Source organism: Hypanus sabinus, chromosome 3 (genome assembly GCF_030144855.1).
Source record: "Hypanus sabinus isolate sHypSab1 chromosome 3, sHypSab1.hap1, whole genome shotgun sequence".
Lineage (NCBI taxonomy): Eukaryota > Metazoa > Chordata > Chondrichthyes > Myliobatiformes > Dasyatidae > Hypanus > Hypanus sabinus.
In genome coordinates, this window is record NC_082708.1 from 169,763,051 (window position 1) to 169,790,396 (window position 27,346).

General features: G+C 39.3%; 1 protein-coding gene across 1 annotated transcript in view; it reads left to right on the forward strand.

Moving 5' to 3' along the window:
• The first annotated feature begins 215 nt into the window (after positions 1–215).
• Positions 216–27,346, forward strand: part of LOC132391904 (DDRGK domain-containing protein 1-like) — a 79,328-nt gene continuing 52,197 nt past the window's right edge. The window contains exon 1 of the mRNA XM_059965663.1: positions 216–367. Within this exon, the coding sequence (XP_059821646.1) occupies positions 280–367 (88 nt within the window). The 5' untranslated portion in view covers positions 216–279. The remainder of the gene's footprint in view (positions 368–27,346) is intronic.

Below are 27,346 nucleotides of genomic sequence, written 5' to 3' on the forward strand. Positions count from 1 at the left end.
GGTGGCGCTGTGAGCGGCATCCGGGCACCTACAGGGCATTGGTTCGAAGGAGCCATTGGTTCGAAGGAGGCTTCAAATTTTCGACTGGAGTGATCTTTAAAGTAATTAAACACACAGGGCAAATGAATATTTTATAATGATAAAGGGGGTCGGCTTCATCCAAATCCTGGTTAAAATGATTACGCCGACAGTTTATCCCACTCCCCCTCCTAGCAGAAGATGGGTGGCACAGCCCGGAGTTGAGGACGTCAGAAGGGGCGGGGCCAGTGACAGGTAAACATGGATCCTGTGCTGTACGCCTTGGCTGCTGTCATCATTGCCGTCTTAATCTACTTTGTATCACAGCTCAGACGACAGGTGAAGAAAGGTACGATTTCTGCGCCGGTTTTCTGGAAGCTTCAATTAAAGCGCAAAGGCGGAATGCACGGCAACTAACGCCGGCGGCAGATCCCAAACCGTCCGAGCCAAACGGCCTTTGTGCCCGCCCTGAGCTACACCGGAAGTTTAGTCTCTCTTCTGTGATTGGTCAGATGGGTCTGAAGTCACTGTTCACCACGCACGTGGGCAGGGCCGGGGTTGAATCCTCTCCAGTGGGGAATGAGTGAGTGATTCTCTCACCTCCTCCCTCGCCACGGGTACTCTCAGCTAGTTTGCTACGGCTGTTATGCTTTATCTGTCAGAAAACACAAGACTCCTGGGGGAGCTCAGCGTGTCTGGCAGCATCTGTAGAGGGAACTCTCAAAAGTTGAGTTTATTGCTAAATGCACCAGCGCAATGTGTTTGCATTCTGTTTATACTTCCGTAAATTTGTTAGACTCCACCCATCTCAAAATCAAAGTAAATTTATTATCAAAGGAGGTTTATGCCACCAGATAGTACCTGAAGATTCATTTTCTTGCAGGTGTTTGCAAGAAAATAAAAAAGTACAATAGAATTTATGAAAAATGTACATAAACAAGCAACCAATGTGCAAAAGATAAGTTGTGCAAATAAAAGAATACTGAGAACAATAGTTGAAAAGAGTCCTTGGAAGTGAGTATAGGTCCAGTAATGGAACTTCCTTGGCAGTCTGACTTTGAACTAATTTTCTGCTCAGTATGAATTTAGATCCTTGTTGAGTCTAGTGTTCTTTTGTCTGGATTAGGAGCATTCTTGGGTACTATGATGACATTCTAAAGTAACAGAGCTAATTTAATGCATTTGAGGCAATCATTCACAGTGTATATGCCTTATTGGCTATAGATACTCTTTTATAGGCCATTTATGATGTGGATTATTGCAATGTTGAAGTATAATTGTGCATTTATTTATATTCTGTGTAATAGTTAGCTATGTTGTAGAGCAGTGCCTTGGAAATAGGCACTACATATTTAATCCTAATAACTATAATAATAATAATTTGTGCTTGGATACCACAAATACCCAATGTACAAAGCTAAGTTACACTTGAGCTCTGGTAGTGTCAGTTGATACTGAATTATTTTTGATGTTCGTAGCTTGAGGTTTGTCTGTGACCTCTGAAAATCACGTGCCTGACCTGCTCTGAATGAAGGGCCACCCTCATTCAGGATCTCTTCAGGTGAGCTCTGCTGAGATCTGCCACATGTGATATGCTGTGGAAGTTAAATAAAGCTAAAAAGCATAGATGCCCCTTTTACATTTGCATCCTGGGGAGAGCTTTAGGTTGTGGTACAAATCTCTCTAAAGTATCTGTACATCCCATACAGAAACTTCTCTGCTACCTTTCTTCTGTAAGTACCGTAAGACTCCTGTCTACAGGGACTGTCCTTTTGAAGCCTCTTCAGGTTTGTCTACTGTCCCTCTCCTACCAATGTAGCATACACTTACTCCTGAGTTGTGTTGTGGGAAACCCTTTAACGTTTTGTATGTCAATGAGGCCTATCATTAACCGAGGGGTCCATGAATCCCAGGTTGGGAACCCCTGGTTTAAGGGGTTCAGATTGGAACTGTGATGGGATGGGGTTGCTAACCCATTGTCCCACCCTCCTCATTTTGCAGTTGGGCTTGGAACCATCCATGTCGGAGTTCAACTGTTGTTTTAGCAAGGAAATAGCTTCTGTTGCCATTTGTGGTTTGGATTCCCCACGCTGTCAGTAAGGCACTTACGCAGTCCTTTCTATATTCCCTTGTAAAAGGATAATTTCTCATACAATACTCAATCATGCTGGGGTATAATTTGGCCCTATCAGGGGTACAGCTAATAATGGGTAATTATTTGAGTTTGTAAATATCTGATCTGAAAGATTATGTACTGTGATACTGATGCTGTGCTGCCTGCATGGTATACAATGGTAACAGAAATGTGACTTGGCCATTTTAGGCTCTTTTGTGAAGTAGAAGAAAATGCACTCAGAAGTAATGATTTTAGATTTTAGTCAAGGTGATTAATACTGCAGAATGGTAGACTCTTCTATTTTAATTGTTACTTGGTTGCATTAAGTAGTATTTCCAGAATATAGTTGGTGTTGGGCCTGCTTCTTTTTGCATTATATGTCAGTGATGTGGATGATGGATGTGGCCAAGTTTGTGGACAATACGAAGATGGGTGGAGGGGCAGATGGTGTTGAGAAAGAAGGAAGGCTGCAGAAAGACTTGGACAGATTAGGAGAACAAGCAAAGAAGTTGCAGATGGAATGCAGTATCGGGAAGTGTATGGTCATGCACTTCGGGAGGAAGTCTATTTTCTAAACAGGCAAAAAATTAAAAAATCCAAGGTGCAAAAGTACTGGGGAGTTCTTGTGGAGAATTCCCTCAAAGTTAATTTGCAGGTTGAGTCAGTGATGAGGAAGGCAAATGCAAAGTTGGCATTCATTCAGATGAAATGCTGAGGCTTTGTAAGACTGATGAGGCATCACATGTAGTTTTTGGCCCCTTATCTAACAAGTGCTGTGCTGATATTGGAGATGGTCTAGAGGATGTTCACGAGACCACAGAGACTGGCAGACCACAGTACGTGCGCTTGCACCGTGTGTCAGACAGAGTGGTCAGCAGCACTGGGGCTCCAAAGGGGACTGTCCTGTCTCCCCTTCTCTTCACCATCTACACCTCAAACTTCAACTACAACACAGAGTCTTACCATCTTCAGAAGACTCTGATGACTGCCATAGTTGGATGCATCAGCAGGGGAGATGAGGCTGAGTACAGGGCTACGGTGGGAAATTTTGTCACATGGTGCGAGCAGAAGCATCTGCAGCTTAATGTGAAAAAGACTAAGGAGCTGGTGGTGGACCTGAGGAGGGCTAAGGCAGTGGTGACCCCTGTTTCCATCCAAGGGGTTAGTGTGGACATGGTGGAGGATTACAAATACCTGGGGATACGAATTGACAATAAACTGGACTGGTCAAAGAACACTGAGGCTGTCTACAAGAAGGGTCAGAGCTGTCTCTATTTCCTGAGGAGACTGAGGTCCTTTAACATCTGCTGGACGATGCTGAGGATGTTCTACATGTCTGTGGTGGCCAGTGCTATCATGTTTGCTGTTGTGTGCTGGGGCAGCAGGCTGAGGGTAGCAGACACCAACAGAATCAACAAGCTCATTCGTAAGGCCAGTGATGTTGTGGGGGTGGAACTGGAGTCTGTGACGGTGGTGTCTGAAAAGAGGATGCTGTCCAAATTGCATGCCATCTTGGACAATGTCTCCCATCTACTCTATAATGTACTGGTTAGGCACAGGAGTACATTCGGCCAGAGACTCATTCCACTGAGATGCAACACTGAGCGTCATAGTAAGTCATTCCTGCCTGTGGCCATCAAACTTTACAACTCCTCCCTCAGAGTGTCAGACACCCTGAGCCAATAGGCTGGTCCTGGACTAATTTCCACTTGGCATTATTTACTTATTATTATTTATGGTTTTATATTGCTATATTTCTACACTATTCTTGGTTGGTACGACTGTAACGAAACCCAATTTCCCTCAGGATCAATAAAGTATGTCTGTCTGTCTGAGAATGATTCCAGGAAGGAAAACATTATCATATGAGGAGCGCTTGATGGCTCTGGGTCTGTACTCGATAGAATTTGGAAGAATGAGAGGGAATCTCATTGAAATCTATTGTATATTGAAAGGCGGCCCATATAGAGTGGATGTGGAGAGGAGTCTAGCACCATAGGGCACAGCCTCAGAATAGAAATTCAGCTATTTAGAATGGAGATGAGGAGGAATTTCTTTAGGTGGTGAATGAGTAGAATTCGTTGCCACACTTGGCTGTAGAGGCCAGGTCATTGGGTGTATTTAAGGTGGCAGTTGATAGGTTCTTGATTAGTCAGTGCATGAAAGATGGCAGGAGAATGGGATTGAGAAGGAAATGAATCATCCATGAAGAAATGGTGGAGCAGATATGATGGGCTGAATGGCCTAATTCTGATCCTATCTATTGTGGTCGTATAATGTCTCCAGTTACTTAATGCCAAAATCCAATGTATAAACAATATTGTTTATGCAAGGTGTGTTTGCTCCTTTCCTGAATTGAGTTGTTAATTACTTCACTAAGATCTTCACCTAGTGAAGGCAAATTCATTTCATTTAACTATGAATGTAAGAACTATGAACCATGTTACAGTGAAGTAAAGAGAATTACAGAGGCATGAGAGAGGAGCTAGTCGAAGTGGATTGGAAGAGGACACCTTCAGGGATGACAGCAGAACAGTTTCTGGGAGCAATTCAGAAGCTACGTCCCAAAGATGAAGAATTATTCTCAAGGGAGGATGACACAAACATAGCTGACAAGTCAAAGGCAGCATTCAAGCTAAAGAAAGGGCATATAATATTGCAAAAAATATTGGGAAGGCAGAAGGATTGGGCAGCACTTAAAAACCAATGGAAGGCAGCTAAAAATAGCACAGGGAGAGATAAAATATTAAATATGAAGTTAAGCTAGCCAATAATATAAAAGAAGATACCAAAGATTTTTATCAAATTATATAAAGAGGGAAAAAAGATATCAGACTACTGGAAAATGACCCTGGAGGCAGAGTAATTGGGGACATGAAAATGGCAGATGAACTTAGTAAGTATTTTTCAGGCCAAATTTACTATGGAAGACAATAGCAGTATGCCAGAAATTAGAGTGTCGGTGGGCAGTAGTGAATGTAATTACTGTTACTAAGGGGGAAGTATTTGGGAATCTGAATGGTCTGAAGATAGATAGAAGGAAGATAGATAAGTCACCTGGACCAGATTGACTGCAGGGTTCTGGAAGAGGTGGCTGAAGACATTGTGAAGGCATTGTCAATGATCTTTTATGAGTCACTGGATTCTGTAAATATTCCGAAGGACTGGAAAATAGCAAATGGCACTCCACTTCTGCCTCCCTTCCTTCTTAAAAAGAAAGACAATTATAGGCCAATTAGCCTGACTTCAGTGGTTGGGAAGATATTGGATTCCATTATTAAGGATGAAATTTTGGGTTACTTGGTGGCACATGATAAAACAGGCCAAAGAGGGCATGGTTTCCTTAATGGGAAATCTTGCCTGACAAATTATTTGGACTTCTTTGAGGAAACAACAAGCAGGGTAGACAAAGGAGAGTCAGTGCGTGTTGTATACTTGTCAAAGGACTTCTGCAAATCCAAGTGGCTACACGTGAGGAGGCTTAACAAGAGTCCATGCTATTATAAGAAAGATACTAGCATGTATAAAAGATTGGCTGATTGGCAGGAGGCAAAGAGTGGGAATAAAAGGGGAATATGTACACAAAGCCAAGTCATTGACACATAACGTGAAAAGGAGGAGTCCCAATAAAGATGCCTGTGGAACACAAGTAGTCACCAGCAGACCCCTTTTATTCCCCAAAATACAAAAATACAACTGCAGATGCTGTGGATCAAACACAATGCTGGAAGGACTCAGAAGGTCAGGCAGCATCAGTGAGAAAAGAGTAGCCAATGTTTTGGGCTGAGACCCTTCATCTGGAATGGGGGGGGGGGGGGGTAGCCTCCAGCCTGGTGGTATGAAAATTGAATTCTCCAATTTTCTGGTAATCCCTTCCCCCTATCCCAGGTCCCTCTCTGCCTCTCTCCCCTTTCAACTTTCTGCTCCTTTATCTCTACAGTTCTTTCATGCTTATCCCCTCCCACTTTTATCTTTCCTCTGATTGGTTTTCCACCTGGTGCCTCTCCCTTCCCCCTCCCCATCTCTATTACTGGGCTTCGGCCCTCGCTTCCCTCCATTCCTGATGAAGGGTCTCGGCCTGGAACGTTGGCTACTCTTTTCTCACGAATGCTGCCTGACCTGCTGAGTTCTTCCAGCATTGTGTACCTATTTTTTGATGCACAGCATCTGCAGTTGTATTTTTGTATTTTGGGGAATAAAAGGGGTCTGCTGGTGACTACTTGTGTTCCACAGGCATCTTTATTGGGACTCCTCCTTTTCACATTATGTGTCAATGACTTGGCCGATGAAGATAGGTGGAGGGGAAGTTAGTGTTGAGCAACCAGGGAATCTGTGGAAGGATTTAGCTGTAGTGGGCGAATAGGCAAAGTAGTGGCAAATGGAATATGGTGTAGGGAAGTGAATGGTCATGCACTTTGGTAGAAGGAATAAAAGTGTAGACTAATTTCTAAACAGAGAGAAAATTTAAAAATCAGATGTGCGAAGGGACTTGGGAGTCCTCATGCAGGATTCCCTAAAGGTTAACTTACAGTTTGATTTGGTGGTAAGGAAAGCAAAATGCAATGTTAGCATTCATTTCAAGTGGACTAGAATGTAAAAGCAAGGATGTAATATTGAAACTTATAAGACATTGGTCTGACAGCATTTGGAGTATTGTGAGCAGATTTGGGTCTCTTATCAGAAAAGATGTGCTGGCATTACAGAGAGTCCAGAGGAAGTTTATGAGAATGATTCCAGGAATGAAAGGGTTAACATATGATGGCTCTAAGGGGGATCTCATTGAAACCTATGAAACATTGAAAGCACAAACAAGAGAAAATCTGCAGATGCTGGAAATCTGACCAACAGACACAAAATGCTGGAGGAACTCAGCAGGCCAGGCAGTGTCTAGGAAAAGAGTACAGTCGATGTTTTGGGCCGAAATCCTTCAGCAGGATTTGAAAGGCCTAGATAGAGTGGATGTGGAGAGGATGTTTCCAATAGTGGGGGAGTGTTGGACCAGAGGGCTCAGCCTCAAAATAGATGGACATCCATTTAGAACAGAGATGAGGAGTAATTTATTTAGCCAGAGGTTAGTAAATCTGTGGAATTCATTGCCATAGATGCTGTGGAGGCCAAGTCATTGGATATATTTGGATATAATTAAAGCACAAGTTCTTGATTAGTCAAGGTGTCAAAGAGAAAAGGTGGGAGAATGGAGTTGGGGGGGGGGGATAATAAATGAGCCAAGATGGAATGGCAGAAAAGACTCGATGGGCCAAATGGCCTAATTCTGCTCCTATGTCTTAAGGTTTTACAGGATTAGTTCTTTGCATCTGCACTGGCATTCAATAAGATGATTAGTAATTTGACCTTTTGGCCTTGTTCCATTTTCCTACCCAACTTCCATAGCCCTTGATTTCCATGTTGTACAAAACAGTCTATTAAATGTATATAATGACTAAGCATCCTAATTGTTTTGATGTAGTTTGTTCTAGAGCTCTCCAAACAAATTCCTCCTCATCACAGTCTTAAGTTGTCAATCCATCTTGAGTCTGTGGCCAATTTAGTAGTAAGAGAAACTTGTTTTTAGTCACTACATTCTGTGATGCTGTCAGAATATCATGTTTCTGTGAGATTACCTTTTGGTATTCTGAACTCCAGTGTAAATATCAGTCTGCTCATTTTCAATGGACTGTCTGCCATGAGTGAGATTGAGAGATTCTTGTTTGTAGATTTATAGCAATTTTATGACACCGAATAAAACCACTAAGATAATTTGTGTATTTGCTGATAAAGAAAAAGCTGATTATTTTAACTCTACCTTCCAGCACTAAGTTTGCACATGAGGGCTCTTTGATTTTTGCATCTGAAGTCTTTTTAAATACAATTAGGTATTAAAATACAATTAGGTAATCTGCCTTTTTCACTTTCACGCAGTTATTCCAGTCTGGGTGAAAAGTGCTTTTTACATTCCCCTCTTTTAATTCTTTTATGAATTACCTGAAATGTATTATAACAGTTATTTGGCCTCTCTGCTTTGAGAAATGATTTCTACAGGCCCCTCATATTTCTATAGAAAGTAGCCTCTGCTGATCCTAGTTTTTTAATGAAAGCAGTATTTTTCCACTCCGGACAATATTTTTGAACTTCTTAGCTACATCTGTGGTACTGCAATCACCTCTTTAATGTGACCAGAATTGCACACAGTATTGTGGCAGACAGCTAGTGTGCACAGTTGCATTTTGACTTCCCTGCTTTTTGTATTGTCTGCCAGTACTGATAAAAAAAAATCATCTCATTTGCCTTTTCTAGCTCTTCATTGATGTCATCTGTTAACAATAGGAACTGTGGATGTAGACTCCAAAGTCCCTTTGATCCTTCACATTGCTTAATATCCTTCCATTTTCTCTGTTGTTGTCTCTCCCTAATTTTGACATCATACTTCTTAAGGCTGAATTCCATTTGTCACATTTCTACCCAGCTGAGTAAAATATTCATTTCTTTTTGCAGTGTAAAGTTAGTTTCTTTGTCATCTACACATGACCATGTGATCATATGCATCTTTTATCATCTCTACATTTCAGTCTAAATCAGTTGCTATTCACTACAAAAATGAAGGCACCAAAGTGGTGAACCATATGGAACCTCAATGATACAGACTTTCAGTTGCATAATCGCCCATCAACTACTCCATTCTTCCAGCCTTTGAGCTAGTTTTATATCGAACTACCGTATATTTTGGATCCATTTTTCTTTTTTGACCAGCCCGGCCACATGGGACTTGTTAAGATCCATATCAACCAAATAAATCATTGACTCTCCTTGTTACTTGCTCAAAATAATTGGAAAAAATTTAAGCAAGTTTCAATACCAGGACACAGGATTAAAGCTTATATTGGAACCCAGTGCAGCATTTAGTAGGACAGTTATCTGTAGACTTAGAAACTAGTTTAAATTAGTTACAGCTTTTGGAAGAAATTAAGTTCCTTAGGCTTGAAAAAATAGTATTACTTAAAATAATCTGTTTACTATATGCTATTACAAATGACTCACTTCAAGGAGACAAGTGAGTTGGTATTTGTGGCCTTTTGCTAATTTAATTTTGTATGTACCCAATTTGATGAAATGCTGAAGATCACAATAGTTGCTGGAGGTGGATGCAGCAGAAATAATGGGACATATAAGCGAGCAACTATAAAGTGAAGGACGCACCATTTTAGGTTCAGTCTGACTGGTTTCGGGGTTTGGACAGGTGTACAGAGATAAAATTATCTTTACATGAAATCTGCATGGAACTACAACCATGGAATTATGGTGGTAGAATAAGCCTTTCTCACTTGCAACAAATTATTGATCCCAAAGGAGCAACTAGAGGAATTATTTGTCCTCCCTTTAAACACGGAAGCATGCCTGTCCTTAAACTATTAACCTTGTAACAACATGTTTTACATAAAATTTTAAATACTTGTACAGAAGTGTTTGTACATGAGAGATACCAGCAGATTGCATAGTTCACTTGTGACTTGTGCAAGTTTTTTCACTGGCACCCTTACCAAAGTTGCCTTCGTCAACTGTAGTCTAAAATGCTGCGGTGTAGATATTTTAATACTAACTTAAAATTGATTCATCCTGATATAGTGGACAATTTATAGTCCAAATTGTACTTTTTGATTTTTCAACAGCTAATGAGTATGCGCTTCCTGATACTGAGTTGTCTGAAGATGTTATGCCAAATTTATTAGTTTTCAAAACAAAAAATATTGGGCTTCAAGATTGACTCTTTCTCACTCATTTTCTTATCTACCAAAAAATAAGTTGGATGACATGTCATAGCAATCAGCAAAGTTACCTTTGAAATCTTGTGGGTTTCAGAAGTTACATGTAAAGTTTGGCCATCGTCTATGATTGAGCAAATTGCAGTAAACAATATTGCAATGCCTCGAATGGGTCTTATAAAGGAACATATGAAGAATAGAAGCAAGGACTAATTAGCTTCTTCACTATTTAATAAGCTTGCCCTATTTTCCCTTGATGCTCTTGTCTGTCTGCGATTTGAGTGTTTTCAATTAATCCACCTCCACAGCTTTCTAAGGTAGAGAATGATAGAGGTAGAGGTTGATGACCCATGGAGAGCAGAAATTTACGCCCATGACTGTCTTAAAGGAGCAACCCCATGTTTTGAAATTATGCTCCTAGTAGCAGAAGATAAACTATCAGATTAAACTAGTAAATAATATAAAGAGAGACAGTAAGTGTGAGTACTGGTACGTAAAAAGGAAGAGAGTAACTAAGATAAAGTTACTAAGTAACTAAAATAAATCCATTTTGTAAATTTGTCTTGTACAATAATCAAGAATGAAAATTACCTGTTCTTGGTGGAGCTTGAAAAATGAAAAGTTACATAGGAAGGCAGAAACTGAGATGGGTGTTTTCTGTGGGCAATGGCTGCCTTTCCAGTACTTGTGTGATCTTTTTATCAAATTGATTTTCAATTTCAGTACAAGTCCTCTTCGCACCAGATAAGTCATATTGGTTTCGGGGTAAGGGCTGGAAATCTGACACAGTGGTGTCTCAATATTTCTCTATAGCATCCACATCCATAGCTTAAATAAATCATAATTTGGTTTAGACAATTTATAAAAATGTGTCAGGAAATATAATAAATATTCTTTAAAGACGGTTTTTATGTTTAAAAATAATTGTACTAAGTGCAATCTATTAATTACAGATCTACTTAAAATAATTGCTTCAAAGATAAGCTTGAAGGTAGTTCTGTAATACAGCCAAAATCATTTTGAAACCATGGCGGGGGGTGGGGGGGGGGGAAGCTCAAAGTTCTTGGTTTGGGGGAGGGTGGTTACATTGTACCAGTGTTAAGATGCCTCATGTTCCCCCACCATGCCAGTGGAAACTCATTTTGCTTCACATTGTCTTGATAAATCAAGGGGAAAAAGGAAAAATAAATCTGTGGTGAGCTTTGCTTTAAGCCAGATATCTAATTAGCTTGCCTTCCTTGGAAACTTATTCTTGAGTCACCACCTAAAATTAGTTAAGTTGCAGTGATACCAGCACACCAAAATGTGGGGGCATTTTATTGCATAAAATGGTTTTAAAAATCATTGTAATGGAGCAATTGGCTAATCATTGTTGAAAATTTCATCGTAAGTTGGGTAAAATGTTTCATCCAGCTTGGCTAATCAGATGACATAAAACTCAACTGACAAGGAAAAGACATTAAAAAGGTTTATTGTTCTATAACTGTCAGTGTCAATAAATTTTAAAATGAAAAATTCCAAAAATAATTACTGATTTGATAAAACTTGGACAAGCATTCAGATCATCAATAACTGATGATTTCACTGAATATTGGAATTTAACTAATGGGCTAAATGTCTCCATTTTTGTTTTGTTCCCAGAAGTGTTTTAAAACAGCAAATATTCAGAATTGCTTTCCTGAAATCTTTTCATTATCAATGCACTTTTGTATAATTTCTAATTGAGTACAGAATATAGAAGGAGATAAACATATAAAACTATACCACAGTAAAGAGACTGTTAATTGACATAGTGAAAATCAATTTTTACAAGAAGCTGAACAGGATTAATTAACTAGCCCTACTCATTTTCATGTGTGTATTAAAAAAAGAAACCCAATGAAATGTGAGATTTGTCAGCATTCTATAACAAAGTAATTGCCATATAATTGAACCAAACTGTATAGAATGCATTACAATAACATAACATTCTCTTTTCTAAATTGCTGGTTACACCAATGCATGCATTTGCCACTTTGTGCACCATATAGTATACAAATTTGAAAAGTGATCAGGAAATCTCCTTAAAAAAATCAACATTTCCAATTTAAAAATCAGTAATTAAGTTGCAATAATAAGCTGCCTTGTTGAAACTTTTGTCTTCATGACCATTGGTTTCCTATTCCTATTTTCTTCCTAGTTTATTCTGTTTTCATACCACAACGGTATTATTCAAGGGAACAGTTGTTTCATACAGTACATTCCTGCCAACTCAGAACTAATTGCCATTAATAACTCAAAATAATCTCTTGTATTTCTCTATTGAAAGGTCATTAAAGGGATCCTCTCATCACAAAATATCTGGTATTTTCCACTTTTACTTAATTTGCATAAAGCTTCAAATTGGCAAATCCTGGACATTTCCTCTTGCTCCTCCAAATTTTCCACCTTCCTTCATGTTTTCACTTCACGTGGTGGATTTTCAGGGAACTCATTACAATTGTCATTCTTTCTTTATAATCTTGGACTTTCTCTGACGATCAAGAGGAATCTGATTCCAGTTTACTTGAAAGCCTGCATTACAGACGTGTGAGGTTAACTGTAAAAAGGATGAAGTTATTCAACAAGGAGGAGAGGAAATAAAATATGTTCTAAGTTGACTTTGCTCCGATTCAATGGCCAGAAGCATTGGCAAATATAGCAGTGAAAATGTACATTCAAATACAAACCAAGCCCTCATTGTGCATTGTCAAGATTGAGTGTAATATCATGTTCTGTTGAATTTGGAGGTAGGGATTTAACTAGCTCCTGATCCGGGAGGCAGAGGAGAAGGAGATGGATATTTGGATAAGGATAGGGAAGGAAAATTGGAATCAGATTTATTATCACAGACATGAATACCCTAGGAAAATGAACTCATCCTTGCATCAATCTTGATTTGAATCCTCACCCTGAGACTTTGCCCCTTAGTTCTGGATTATACTATTTGCAGAAATGTATGCATAACATTGGTCATGACATTTCTCTTCTGGGCTTTAATGTGATAGCTTCTGATTTTGATATCCTGAGATGATGAACCCATTCTGTTTATTCTTCATACTAGTGATTTGACATAGTTTAAAAAAAGTTTTTATATAGTCATTTTGACACAGTACATCCAAACTTTTCAAAGTAAGCAAACATTATTTACTTACGTACTACTTTTAATGCAACTTTGAAATGTACAAAATGGCTGCCATATTTTTGAACATATCACACTCGGTTGTCATACTTTCAACTTGTGCAGTAGCATAGAAGTTCATCTAGATTGAGATTAGATGTTTAATTTTTACGTTTTTTTACAAGCATTTTACAAACAACATTTTAAATAAAGGACCTATTGAAGACCCACTGATGTAAAAAGAGTTCCTTGTACTGTTTGCATTCAAATGTAAACTACTATGTTTTATAATACTGCATTGTTTTCAAGGATCCTTCATCTGCTGTTTAATTTCAATTGGGTAATTTTGTGTAAGCTTTCAGAGTAAGCAGGTGAGTTTGTTTCCTGTGTATTGCTATGTTGCTTGTCTTTTATAACAGACATTAAAACTATTGAGATTCTATCTACTATTTCTTCTTCAAGTGATGTTTAGAGTTAACAATATGCCTTTGAGGTATGTTTGAGTCTGATTAGTAAATATTCAGTGGTTAAACAGATTCTGTATCCTATACCTATCTCGCCTTTAATTGCCCTGTCCATTGAACGTGCTGACAGGGTTATAGAAATGGAGAACATTGACCAACCCTTTTTACCTCAGGTTATTTTTTGTTTTGATTTCCCTTGATGACCATGACTATTCCCTTGGGCTGTCAAATGGTCCCACAGTATTAGATAGCAGAGTACATGAATTACAAAGTAATTTTTTAGACTGGCTTGGTGCAATGAAAATTATTTTCTGCATTGTTTTTTTGTTGTAATATGACTTCTTGTTGAATTGGTGATTTTTGAAGAAGCAAAGATTACTATTAAATATGATTTTTAAGTACTTGTATTAATATTGTCACCAAAACAGTCCTAATTTAATCTAGCAGTACGTGTATGTGGCAATCGAATATTTAGCTGTCTGTTCACTTAGGAAGCTTGAATACAATGCACATTTGTTTCAAACCTGACGTGTGTATTGTATGAAAATGTGGAGCCTTTTTTAATTGGGGAATTTAAATTTTGCATTAATTTTCTTTGTATATTTGGTAGAAGGTGTATAAAAGCCCAGAGGACATGTAATTTGCATGAGATAGGAAGATAGTAATAAGACATTGAGCATGTTAAATGTACTGTATAAAAATAGGAAAAATAAATCTATATCTTTTTTTTGAGACACAAGAGCTGAAATCTGGAGCAGCGCACAATCTGCTAAAGAACTCAGCAGTTGAGCAGCATCAGTGGGAGAAAAGAAATGGAGGATGTTTCAGGCCAAAGCCCTTTGTCAGGACTCAGCATGTAGCGCGTAGGTGGCTGACAGGAGTAGGGGAAGGGGAGTGGCAAGAAAGGACTCTGAGGAAGATAGAGGAAAAAGAAATAACAGCAAATGGAGCAAGATAGGAGGAGGCAAGTTGAAGACACTGTCTCGCACTCTCCTCCCCCACTTTGACCCACCTGTGGTTTATTTCTTTTTATCATTTATCTGCCCCAGCTTTCCAACTCCATTCCTGTTAATAACTCCAATTGGCACTACCTCCTCAGTCCAATACTCACCTTTTTTTGCCACTCCCCTTCTCTCTATGCTGGCCACTTTGCCTGTCCACTCTCAGTCCTGACGTAGAGTGTCGACCCAAAACATCAACAATTTATTTCCTGCATTCAATTCTGCTCAACCCACTGAATTCTTTGAGCAGACCATGTAATGTCCTTATCTCTTTTTTTTACTTCTTTATTCTCTTAAAAGCAGAGCGTGATGCTTTGAATATGGCTGTAGCTCTCTGATATTTTATCCACATGCCATTCTTCATTGTTCAGTTAAGTAGAGTTTATTGTCATATACGTAGGTACGATGAAGTATAGGTATGACAGCAACATCACAGGCATGTCAGTAAGTAGGTTTATTGTTCAGCTGTATCTGCTTTATGGCAAGAAGTGCTCATCCATTGCAATATACCAAGTAACTCTAAAGTACCACAGATACATAGTTTATCACATTTTAGTGCTGGAACCTTTGTAGCTAAGAGCTCGTTTGAATGAACTAATATAGCTCAAACTAGAAAACTCTGATCTGAATATCTAATCCTTCTGCAAGATCTGTAGCTCTTTAAAATTTAGAAATAATTATTCACTTTTTGTCGTTTTGTTAATGCAAATCAAATGACCTTTACATTTCCCCTATGTATGGTTGGTGATAGACTTGCCTGTTTTTTTTTGGTCAAGAACCAGACTTTTTTTTGTGTATCAGCAACCAGACTTCTTAATTAAGTGCCTTACTCTCTCCAAACACTAATTCCAATGACAGTGCCTGGTATTTTAGCATTTTAGCAGAGAGAGCATTCACAGACACAATTAAATGGTGTATCCATCTTGTCTTCTTCCTGGTACCCCTACCTTCACAGAAACCAGTTGAAAGTCAACATGATTCTCTCTACATGATATTAAGGAATATTTCAGAGCACCGGTAACATGTATAATGTAGGAGGAACTCAGCAGGTCAGTCAGCATCAATGAAGAGGAATAAAGGATCATTGTTGTTTCAGGTCCAGAGCACAGGATACTGCAAAAGTGACAAGACCAAGCAGCATTTTTGGTATGTCCTGTAGACATTTATGCTAGTTAACTTCAGTGCAATGATGATGGAAAAGCTAAGCAGCACAGTTTCTTGTTCCCTCGCTGCATTGTCTCTGTCCTCATTTGTTCCCTCTTGGACTATGAGCTTTCTTTTCTTTTATCCAGAGATTAAGTAAACTTTTCTGTCAAACGTTTGGAGCCTTGAATTGGTATGTGGAGGCTAGGGGAGTGGAGAAGATGACAGAGAAGACTAGATGGGCCAAATGGTTTAATTCTACTCCTATGTCCTGTGGTCTTATGGAAGAAACAATCAATATGGGATGATAATGAGGGAAGGGAAAACATAGGATGATTGGGTTCAGTGAAGGAATGTCATTTGAAGGCAAGGGGAATGAAACGAAAAGTGTACTGAAAGACAGAGGAGAAAGGAGAATGGAGAAAAGATGCAGAAACAAACTTGAAGATTGGCACTAAAATTTGAGGAGTGTAGGGAAGGGAAATAACTAGAAGCAGTGAACAAAATCCAAAAGTGTTGGAGATTTCAGAAAAAATTTTGTTCATTTTTAAAATTGAACAATACTCATGAGATACTCTAGTTTTTACAGTTCATGTTAACATTAGTAACTGGAGTTGCCCTAATTAAAGCACAAGTCCTACTTTTCGGTCTTGATGTTTCAAAATTGGCACCAGACTCTTTGTAAAACTTTTATTAATTTGTATAAGTATACATAGACCCATTTTAGAAAAGTTGATTATTTTGATTTAGCTTTTGCTGTAAGTTATAAGTTTCAAGTTATCCTTAAACAAGCTATACCAAGAGGTGACAAATTACTAATACATTAACATTAATTTAGAAAAGGCAAATGAAACCTCTCTGAGATTATAGTATACTGGATTTACTAATGTTACCCATATTGTCAATTACAAGTTTCATACAAGAAAATAACTTTTGTATTGGTGTAGTCCTTAACAGTGTTCTTAATTTTGCACTGGTTATTTTACTATTGACTTGCAAGAGAACTGTACACAGTATTTCATTAAAACTAGACACTCAGTAACACTTGATACCTAAAGCAATTAATTTTCCCCTTTGAACAACTGGAAATGCAGTTCCTTCATTTTTTTATCTTTACTTCATATCTATAGCATCAGCATTTTCTGCACCTGCATGGTGAAATAGATGAATGCAATTCAAATTTATTGAATAAACACTTTCTTTGGTTGAAAGTTAAAGCTCAAATATCAGCAATATTAAAATCTACTCTGTATGGATTTGATTTAACTTCTGGTATAATAACTTGAATCCTGTTATTTCTGGTTATCTACAGAGCAGTAATTCTTGGTTCTGATGAATTGCTGCTATACAGTTGGACTCCTTCCAGGATACGTGAAAGTACCAAGTAGAAACGTGCAGTAAGAATTTTAAGAAATGTATCCTCATCAAGTGTGGTTTCCTCCCACATTCCATTATGGGTTAGTGTTGGCAAGTTGTGGGCATGTTGTTTTGGCATTGGAAGCATGGCAACACTTGCAGGCAGCCCATAGCACATGCTCACTCAGAGTGTGTTGGTCATTGACATAAACAGTGCATTTCACTGTACCTTTTGATGTAGGTGCGACAAATTAAGTTTTTCTTTATATCTTTGTAATGTTTAATGGACCTGCTTGAGAATATCTATTTTTGGGGGGAAATATATTTCTAATTTTTCTAGCATTTTTAAGAAAATCGAAACTATTGTATGACCAGTAAGGTAAAACCATGATCAAATTGTACAAAGAATTTTTGCCATCTCATCTAACCTGATCCAAACCCATCAGTTATTTGACTGGTAGTCACATCGATAAGTAACCATCTCTGTAGGATGCAATGGAATGTCATTTGGTATTTTCTTATCACGTAGGAAGAGACAGTTTAATCTTTTGAGTCTATGGTGGCTCTCAAAGCAATCCCATGAAGCCCACACCTTCACTATTTCTCTGTAATCTATCCATTTACCCAAATTCATTCAACATTTGCAGTACCGTGTGGTGAATGTTCTATACTCAGTGGTGGCTTGCATTCTATTCTACACTGGGGCAGCAGGCTGAGTGCAGCAGCAGAGTGAGAAGATCATTGAAACTCATCAGGAAGGCTGGTTCTGTTCTGGGAATGGAACTGGATTCCCTGGTGATTGTGTCTGAGAGGAGGATGCTGCAGAAACTACAGGGCATTATGGATAATCCCTCTCACCTCCTCTGTGACATACTGGACAAACAGAGGAGCACCTTTAGTAACATGATTCCATAGAGGTACACCACTGAACACCACAAGGAGATCCTTTCTCTCTGTGGCTATAAGACTGTACAACTCCTCCTTAAGTACATAAGTGCATGGTTTCTTTGCACATCTGTATTGTGCACTATTACTTAATGTACATTTTGTATTTTTTTCATATCTGAATGCTTACATTTTGTATTTTAAAGAATATATTTCAGACAGAGCAACCTTGCAACAATGATTTCCTCAAGGGTAAATAAAGTTTTATCTTATACTCATTAACATGTCCACCATTGTCTCATCACCCACACACACCAGAAGCACTGTATATTCCTCCAGATAGTGTGGTGTGTCCTTCAGCCATGACATCCTGTCCACACTGGCAGCAGCTAGGAACAGATTGGTAAATAGTGACAAAATAGCTCTGAGATTTAGAAATTAGTAGAGATTTAAAGCCACCACCCTTGCCTTCTAACATCAGTGCTTGTAGGTAGGAAGGACGAGGTACCAGAGGTCAGAATTAGACCATAAGACATAGAAGCAGAATTAGGCCATTTGGCCCATTGAGTCTGTGCCATCATTCAATCATAGCTGATTTATTATCCCTCTCAACCTTCATTCACCTGCCTTCGCCCTGTGAACTTTGATGCTTTTTCTAATCAAGAACCTATCAGATTACAGGAAGAAAGGAAGTGCTTGGGACAAAACTGTTTTGGAATAGTCATTTAATCATTTGTCATATTTATTTGTATTTTTTTTTTGTGATGTGTTTTCTTTAATTCCAGAGAGAAAAAATGATTATTTGTATTGCCTGTCTTTACAATTGGCACATTCATTGTATAACTTTTTTGAAAACTGCCATAATATTAAAACAGTTTGGATTCATGAACAGTTTCATGATTAGAACTATTTTTATTTTGTAACACTTAATTGTTTTCCTTGTGGTGGATGGATTTGCAGTGTCATTCAAATGTACACCTCATTTGAAAATAACTTGGTTCCACTCTAGTTTTGTGGATTTTATGTTGATTCACGAGGCCATTATGTGGGACCCCTGGATCTTGGGTCAAAAAACTGTTTGAACAGAGAGAACAGGGACTAAATTGGGAGATGCCCTTGTTCCCTCTTTTATCAAGGCGTTATCAGATTCAAAATCAGGTTTAATATCACCGGCATAGGTCATGAAATCTGTTAATTTTTTCAGCAGCAGTACAATACATACATTATAAATATAGAGAAAATTACAGTAAGTATAAGTAAGCGACTAAGACAACTGCTTTGCTTCAACGAGTGATGTAGATATATGAGGCCAATCTTACCCTTGGCCATTAGGCTCTATAATGAGTCAATCTGTGGCCGGGGAAGTGATGACCCCCTCCCGTTAGACTGTGGTAATTTATTTTTTTATTCTTTCTACTTCTCTTCTAATATTTATATCTGTGCACTTGTAATGTGATTGTAATGCTGTAATTTCCTTCGGGATCAATGAAGTATCTAAATGTCTAATAGATAAGTTAAATAAGTAGTGCAAAAAAAATCAGAAATATAGAAGAGTAGTGAGATCGTGTTCATGGGTTTCAATGTCCATTTAGGAATCGGATGGCAGAGGGGAAGAAGCTGTTTCTGAATCGCTGAGTGTGTGCCTTCAAGGGTTTTCAACCTGAGGTCCATAGCATAAAAAAGGTTGGGAACCCCTGCTGTATTGGGTTCCCAACAGATGGACTGAGGCCTGTCAGTGTCACCCTAAATGCACATTCTCCATTTTGTTCAGTCATGAGCATGAATTCTCAAATTAATGGACACATTGCACTTTCTAAAGAAATTTTTTAGAATGTGCTGAATTTTTTCCCTTTCTCTATCTGTAATGTCTTGCCATGATGGAGGTCAGAATAATAGGAGCATCAAAAATTATGGCAGATGTTAGAAATCTAAACCATAGATGAAAAATGTTGGAAGTACTCAACAGTCAGCCTGACAAAGCGTTTTGTTAAAAGGTCTTCGACCTGAAACGTTATCGCTGTTTATCTTCCCATGGATGCATTTCCAGTATTTTCTTTTTTCATATTATTAATGTACGGTATTTGGAATGTTTTGGAAGTCTGGCAATGGAAATACAAGTAATGTTCATCGGAACCAACTGAGTGTAATTAGGGCCTCTGTCTATAGAAGCAATGAAATCCAAGACTTGATCTCCAGTCAGGGCCATGGGGGTTAAAAAAGATCCTTGATGTAGTCTTGATTGCTATCTAGCGATTCTTTGTAAGGGGAACTCCATATGTGGGTGTGAATTTTATTCAAGTGCGGGATCAGACATCTTCTGATGCTGTTAGTGGTTGAATAATCTTTTGACACTGTCTGGTTCCTTGTTTGAACAATGTCTACCTACTTGAGTGAATGCTGGAGAGTAACAGGTGAAATGTTCTAGTATGTTTAATAAAAACGAGGATAAAATAAAGATTTTAAAAGTTATTTGTACAATTCCCTCCTGAATTGCCTCCATTCCCTCCATCTCATTCTTGCTGCTATGAACACTGTGGAAGCGAAGCCCTTTGGTGAAGTGAAGGCAGTACACAATGTACAGTACTCAGAACTGGAAAACTCATGACTTTCACTGAGAACCCTTCATCAATTTTATTGTTTTTAAATAGTCCAGATCTGCAACAAGAGAGCAGGAATTGTGCTTTTTAGCCCTTAGCTAGTGTGCCCATTTATAGTCATGGAATTGTGGATAGATTATCTGATTCTTAGTTTGGCTCATGGCTCAATCGTTTTCATAACCCACAGCAAGTTCAGAAAATGATTATGAATGAAGTTAGATCTACAGCTCTAAAATGCATGACGCATTATCACACCTTGTGAATGGTGATGTTGATTTTGAAAATTAATTCAAGAAGCAACTCGTTCATGTGTTTCAAAGAATAGTGAGAATGGGTTATTAAATAGAATTTCAAAGAAACAAAACTGAATCCCATGGGTATGAACATGTAAGCTAGTTTTAAAATTCTGAGTGAGACTTGTTGAACACTACTTATATGTTTGCAAAAGGGATATGGATATCAACTCCAGTATTCTGATGCAGAATGTTAAATGTAGGTTACAGTTTACCGACACTTCTCTGAGCAAAATGAGGAAAACCAAATGAAATGTTAACTTGCCACTTTTATTTGTGGTTTCAGAGCTTTGAAGTACTCTGGTACTGGTTTTTCCTCCCAAGGTACCTGGGGTTCATCATCTTTAAAATTCTTCAGACTTTGTCCTCTGCTAACAACTTTGGCAGTTATACTTCAACTCACTGTCATACATGGCAAACAAACTGCAGGCATAATATCAAAAATGATTTGTTTTTAGATTTAAAAGGAATTTTAAACTGACTGGTACTTGGTTCTTTAATTGATCGCCCCTCAGATGTCTCATTTAAGGTTATAGGGTAGTATATTTCTTAGAACATAGAAAATTAGAGGACAGTACAGGGTTTTTGGCCCACAATGTTGTGCCAGCTTTTTAGCTACTCTAAGATCAATCTTCCCTCCCCCATAGCCCAAATTTTTACTTTCATCCATGTGTCTATCAAATGCCCCTAATGTTTCTGCCTCTACCACCACCCCTGACAGTGTATGCCACCTCTGTGTAAAAAAAACTTACCTCTGACATTCCCCCTATACTTTTCTCCAGTCACTTTAAAATTGTGCCCCTTGTTTTCCACCATCATAATTATGTGCCATGTTGTATGACGTAGGTGATAATGGTCTCATGACCACGATTGTTCTTGGCAAACTTTCTATGAAAGTGGTTTGCCATTGCTGCCTTCTGGGCAATGTCTTTACAAGATGGATGACCCTAGCCATTGTCAATACTCTTCAGATTGTCTGCATGGTGTCAGTGGTCATATAGCCAGGACTTGTGTTATGCACCAGCTGCTCATACAACTATCTACCAGCTGCTGCCATGGTTTCATGTGACCCTGATTTGGGGGCAGGGGGTGGTAAGCAGGTGCTACACCTTGCCCAAGGGTGACCTACAGACAGCTGGAGGGAAAGAGCACCTTACACCTCCTTTGGTAGAGATGTATCTCCACCTTGCCCCATGTCATTTCCACCCAGGGAAAATGTCTCCGCTGTACACTTGATCTGTGCTTCTTGTTATCTTGTACACATCCATCATGTCACCTCTCATCCCCCTTCGCTCCAATGAAAAAAGCCCTGCTGGCTTGCTCAGCCTTTCCTCCAATAATTCCCAAGCTAATGGATCATGGCAGTAAGGCTTGAGAATATTAGCATCAGGAGGTTTTTTTTCAAATAGCACGCCATCCTGACTCGGAAATATTAACACTGTTCTTTCTTTGTTGCCACTATAAAGTGCTTTTGGAGTACTTTCATCAAAAGACTACAGTGGCTGAAGAAGGTGTCTCACCATGGATAATTAGGGAGGGAACAAATTCTGGTCTTGATCGTGATGTCCACATCAGTCTCTGCAAATGATTAATTAAAAAAAAGATCAAGATGTTAAATTGGTAAATTGGTTTATTACCTTTGTCTTTTATTTTTTGTCTTTGGTTTTCAGTGTTTTAAAAGGGATAGAGAGGGGAAGGGGAGGAGGGGTGGCATTACTGGTCAAGGATACTATTACAGCTGCAGAAAGGGTGGGTAATGCAGCAGGATCGTCTTTTGAGTCAGTATTGGTGGAAGTCAGGAACAGGAAGGGAGCAGTTACTCTTTTGGGAGTATTCTATAGGCCCCCTGGTAGCAGCAGAGATACCGAGGAGCAGATTGGGAGGCAGATTTTGGAAAGGTGCAATAATAACAGGGTTGTTATCATGGGTGACTTTAACTTCCCTAATATTGGTTGGCATCTGATTAGTTCCAATGGTTTTGACGGGGCAGAGTTTATTAAGTGTGTCCAGGATGGATTCCTGTCACAGTATGTTGACAGGCTGACAAGGGGGAATGCATACTAGATCTAGTATTAGGTAATGAACCGGGTCAGATCACGGATCTCTCAGTGGGTGAGCATCTGGGGGACAGTGACCACTGCTCCCTGGCCTTTAGCATTATCATGGAATAGGATACAATCAGAGAGGACAGGAAAAACTTAATTGGGGAAGGGCAAATTTTGAGGCTATAAGGCTAGAACTTGCGGGTGTGAATTGGGATGATGTTTTTGCAGGAAAATGTACTATGGACATGTACTTAGGATATTTAAGGATCTCTTACAGGATGTTAGGGATAAATTTGTCCCGGTGAGGAAGATAAAAAATAGTAGGGTGAAGGAACCATGGGTGACAAGTGAGGTGGAAAATCTAGTCAGGTGGAAGAAGGCAGCATACGTGAGGTTTAGGAAGCAAGGATTAGATGGGTCTATTGAGGAATATAGGGTAGCAAGAAAGGAGCTTAAGAAGGGGTTGAGGAGAGCAAGAAGGGGGCATGAGAAGGCCTTGGCAAGTAGGGTAAAGGAAAACCCCAAGGCATTCTTCAGTTATATGAAGAACAAAAGAATAACAGGAGTGAAGGTAGGACCGATTAGAGATAAAGCTGAGAAGATGTGCCTGGAGGCTGTGGAAGTGAGTGAGGTCCTCAATGAATACTTCTCTTTGGTATTCACCAATGTGATGGAACTTGATGACAGTGAGGACAAAATGAGTGAGGTTGATGTTCTGGAGCATGTTGATATTAAGGGAGAGGAGGTGTTGGAGTTGTTAAAATACAGTAGGATAGATAGGTCCCCAGGGCCTGAAGGAATATTCCCCAGGCTGCTTCACGAGGCGAGGAAAGAGATTGCTGAGCCTCTGGCTAGGATCTTTATGTCCTCATTATCCACGGGAGTGGTACCGGAGGATTGGAGGGAGGCAAATGTTGTCCCCTTATTCAAAAAAGGTAGTAGGGATAGTCTGGGTAATTATAGACCAGTGAGGCTCATGTCTGTGGTGGGAAAGCTGTTGGAAAAGATTCTTAGAGATAGAATCTATGGGCATGTAGAGAATCATGATCTGATCAGGGACAGTCAACATGGCTTTGTGAAGGGCAAATCGTGTCTAACAAGTCTGATAGAGTTCTTTGAGGAGGTGACCAGGCATATAGATGAAGGTAGTGCAGTGGATGTGATCTACATGGATATTAGTAAGGCATTTGACAAGGTTCCACATGGTAGGCTTATTGAGAAAGTCAGAGGGCATGGGATCCAGGAAAGTTTGACCAGGTGGATTTTGAATTGGCTTGCCTGCAGAAAGCAGAGGGTCATGGTGGAGGGAGTACATTTGGATTGGAGGGTTGTGACTAGTGGTGTCCCATAAGGATCGGTTCTGGAACCTCTACTTTTCATGATTTTTATTAATGACCTGGATGTGGGGGTAGAAGGGTGGGTTGGCAAGTTTGCAGATGACACAAAGGTTGGTGGTGGTGTGAATAGTGTAGAGGATTGTCAAAAATTGCAGCCTGACATTGATAGGATGCAGGACTGGGCTGAGAAGTGGCAGATGGAGTTCAGCCTGGAGAAGTGTGAGGTAGTACACTTTGGAAGGACAAACTCCCAAGGCAGAGTACAAAGTAAATGGCAGGATACTTGGTAGTGTGGAGGAGTGGAGGAGCAGAGGGATCTGGGGGTACGTGTCCACAGATCCCTGAACGTTGCCTCACAGGTAGATAAGGTAGTTAAAGCTTATGGGGTGGTAGCTTTCATTAGTCGAGGGATAGAGTTTAAGAGGTGTGAGGTAATGATGCAGCTCTATAAAACTCTGCTTAGACCACACTTGGAGTACTGTGTCCATTTCTGGTCACCTCACTATAGGGATGTGGAAGCATTGGAAAGGGTACAGAGGAGATTTACCAAGATGTTGCCTGGTTTAGAGAGTATGGATTATGAACAGAGATTAAGGGAGCTAGGGCTTTGCTCTTTGGAGAGAAGGAGGATGACAGGAGACATGATTGAGGTATACAAGATATTAAGAGGAATAGATAGAGTGGACAGCCAGTGCCTCTTCCCTAGGGCACCACTGCTCAGTAGAAGAGGACATGGGTTTAAGGTAAGGGGTGGGAAGTTCAAGGGGGATATTAGAGGAAGGTTTTTCACTCAGAGAGTGGTTGGTGTGTGGAATGCACTGCCTGAGTTAGTGGTGGAGGCAGATACACTAGTGAAGTTTAAAAGACATGTATATGGAGGAATTTAAGGTGGTGGTTCATATGGGAGGCAGGGTTTAAGTATCGGCACAACATTGTGGGCCGAAGGGCTTGTACTGTGCTGTACTATTCTATGTTTTATCCATATGGATCATTTGATTGCAACAATTCATTGAGGTAGTACAAGGGAAAAATAACAACAGAATGCAAAGTGTTACAGTTGCAGATAAAATGCAATGCAGGCAGACAATTAGGTGCAAAGCCATAATGTGGTAGACTGTGAAACTAAGAGTTCATCTTATTATAGCCTTATAACTGTCCTTAACTCTGTTGGTGCATTCTTTCAGGTTTTTGTATCTTCTTACAGGAGAGTGTAGTAGAGAGAATATCTGGGTTTGTGGGGCCTTTAGCCCATATCTGTAAGGTTGTCATTAACATTCAATAGGCAATTCAGGAGAAGCCTCTATACTAAGAGGACTACTCTCTGTAGCAGTTTAAATTTCTCAATAATTGTGAAAGTAGCATTGATCAATGAGAGTGGGAGAAATGTGTTGATGAGTTTAAGTGAAGAGGGTTAGAAGAGGGGGAAAACAAATTTCAAGGTAAATTTAATATCAAGTGACTATATGTAACTGCATACAGTACTGTTGCAAAAGTATTAAGCACATATATGTATAGCCAGAGTGCCTAAGACATTTGCACAATACTATATGTGTCAACATGGAGTGGAGCGTGAGTTTGTAAATCTGACGGGAGCAAAGAATGTTGGGAATGGCAAGGGTGGGACACCATGGGAAGGATGTGGTTCGGGTGACGAGGAGGAGTGCCAGGAGCAGGTGGTGGCATGGGTGCAGACTCTCCCAACCCCTGAGACACCAGGCTGATTAGACTTTTCACAGTTGTATGATCTTGAAGTTCATTTTCATGCATGCATTTACAGGAAAAGAAATACAATAGAATTTTACCAAAAAAAACTGTACCTAAACAGTCAAAGACTGACAGTCAATGTGCAAAAGACAAACTACTCAAATAAAAATTATACTTTGAAACTTAGGTGTAAAAAGACCTTGAAAATGAGACTGTAGTTCATAGAATTAGTTCAAAGTTGTGATACATATATGAAAGTTGTCCATGATCATTCAGGAGCTTGATGGTTGTAGGGTAATAACTTTCCTGAAAAGGGCCAGAAACATCATGAAGGATTTATTGTGTTCTTTATCTTGTGTTTTTTTTTGTGTGCTGCACTGTATCTGGAGTAACAGTTACTTTGTTCTTTATGCTTGTGTAATAGAAATGAATCTTGAACTTGGTGTTGTGGGACCCAAGGCCACACACCGCCAGATTCAAAGCTCTATAGTTCCTGCCCAGTGTTAGTAATGAGATGAGTGCGTGGCTTGGAGGGCTCAATCTCAGATGTAGATCAGCTGGGATTTAGAATGGCTGAATAAATTATTTTGGTGTATTAATATTTAATTAAACTATTCCAAATACTGTTGCATGTTTTTGAATGAAGCCATTGGTTAATTCACATTAGAAATCTTCTGAATTATATGTCCCTTTAATAAAAGTATTCAATTCCAAATAATGGGTGTCAAGTTTTGCTTTGGTTTCTTGGTCACAATTAATGTGGTTAATACTGTAGGTACATTTGGCATTTTCTGAAGTAGAACTCCTGAAAGTTACTTAAATGTCAAAGTCCTGCAACCTTGCATACCTCAGTGCACTATTAACCAGTAAGTTGTCTTGCAGACATTTACCAAAAAGGGAGCTCTCACTCCTGTAATCAATCATGTCAGCCACGCTATGTAATTAAGTGTGAATTAACAAAAAATCAAAAGTTGAGAGGTAGAAGCAGGTCTGGGCCATCTGGTTGTTTGAGACTGCTCTGCTATTTATCAAGCTCATAAATGATCTCCTACCCCTGCACCATTTTCCAGCACTATCTCAATTGTCTTAAAGGGGCCATCAGTTTCTGCTTTAAATGAACATAATGGCTGAACTTCCACAACCATTCAAGAAGAGAAGTCCAAAGATTCAGCAATCTCTGAATAATGAAATTTCTCCTCGGTCTTAATTAGCCACCTCCTTGTACAATTCCAGGCCTTGCAACCTTTCCTTGTATGGAAAACCTGCTATCCTTGAACCAGTCTAATTGTTTAGTTCATCTATGAAAGTACTTTGGTAAGGAGACCAAAACAGCATACATTACTGCAAATGTGGTCTCACCAGGGCTGTAGACGATACCATACTCCCATAATCAAGTCTTCTCACAAGAAAGGTTAATTAACTATTTGTCCTTGTGATCACTTGCTACAGCTGCATATTGGACTTAAAGAGATTTGTGTATGAGTGCACCAA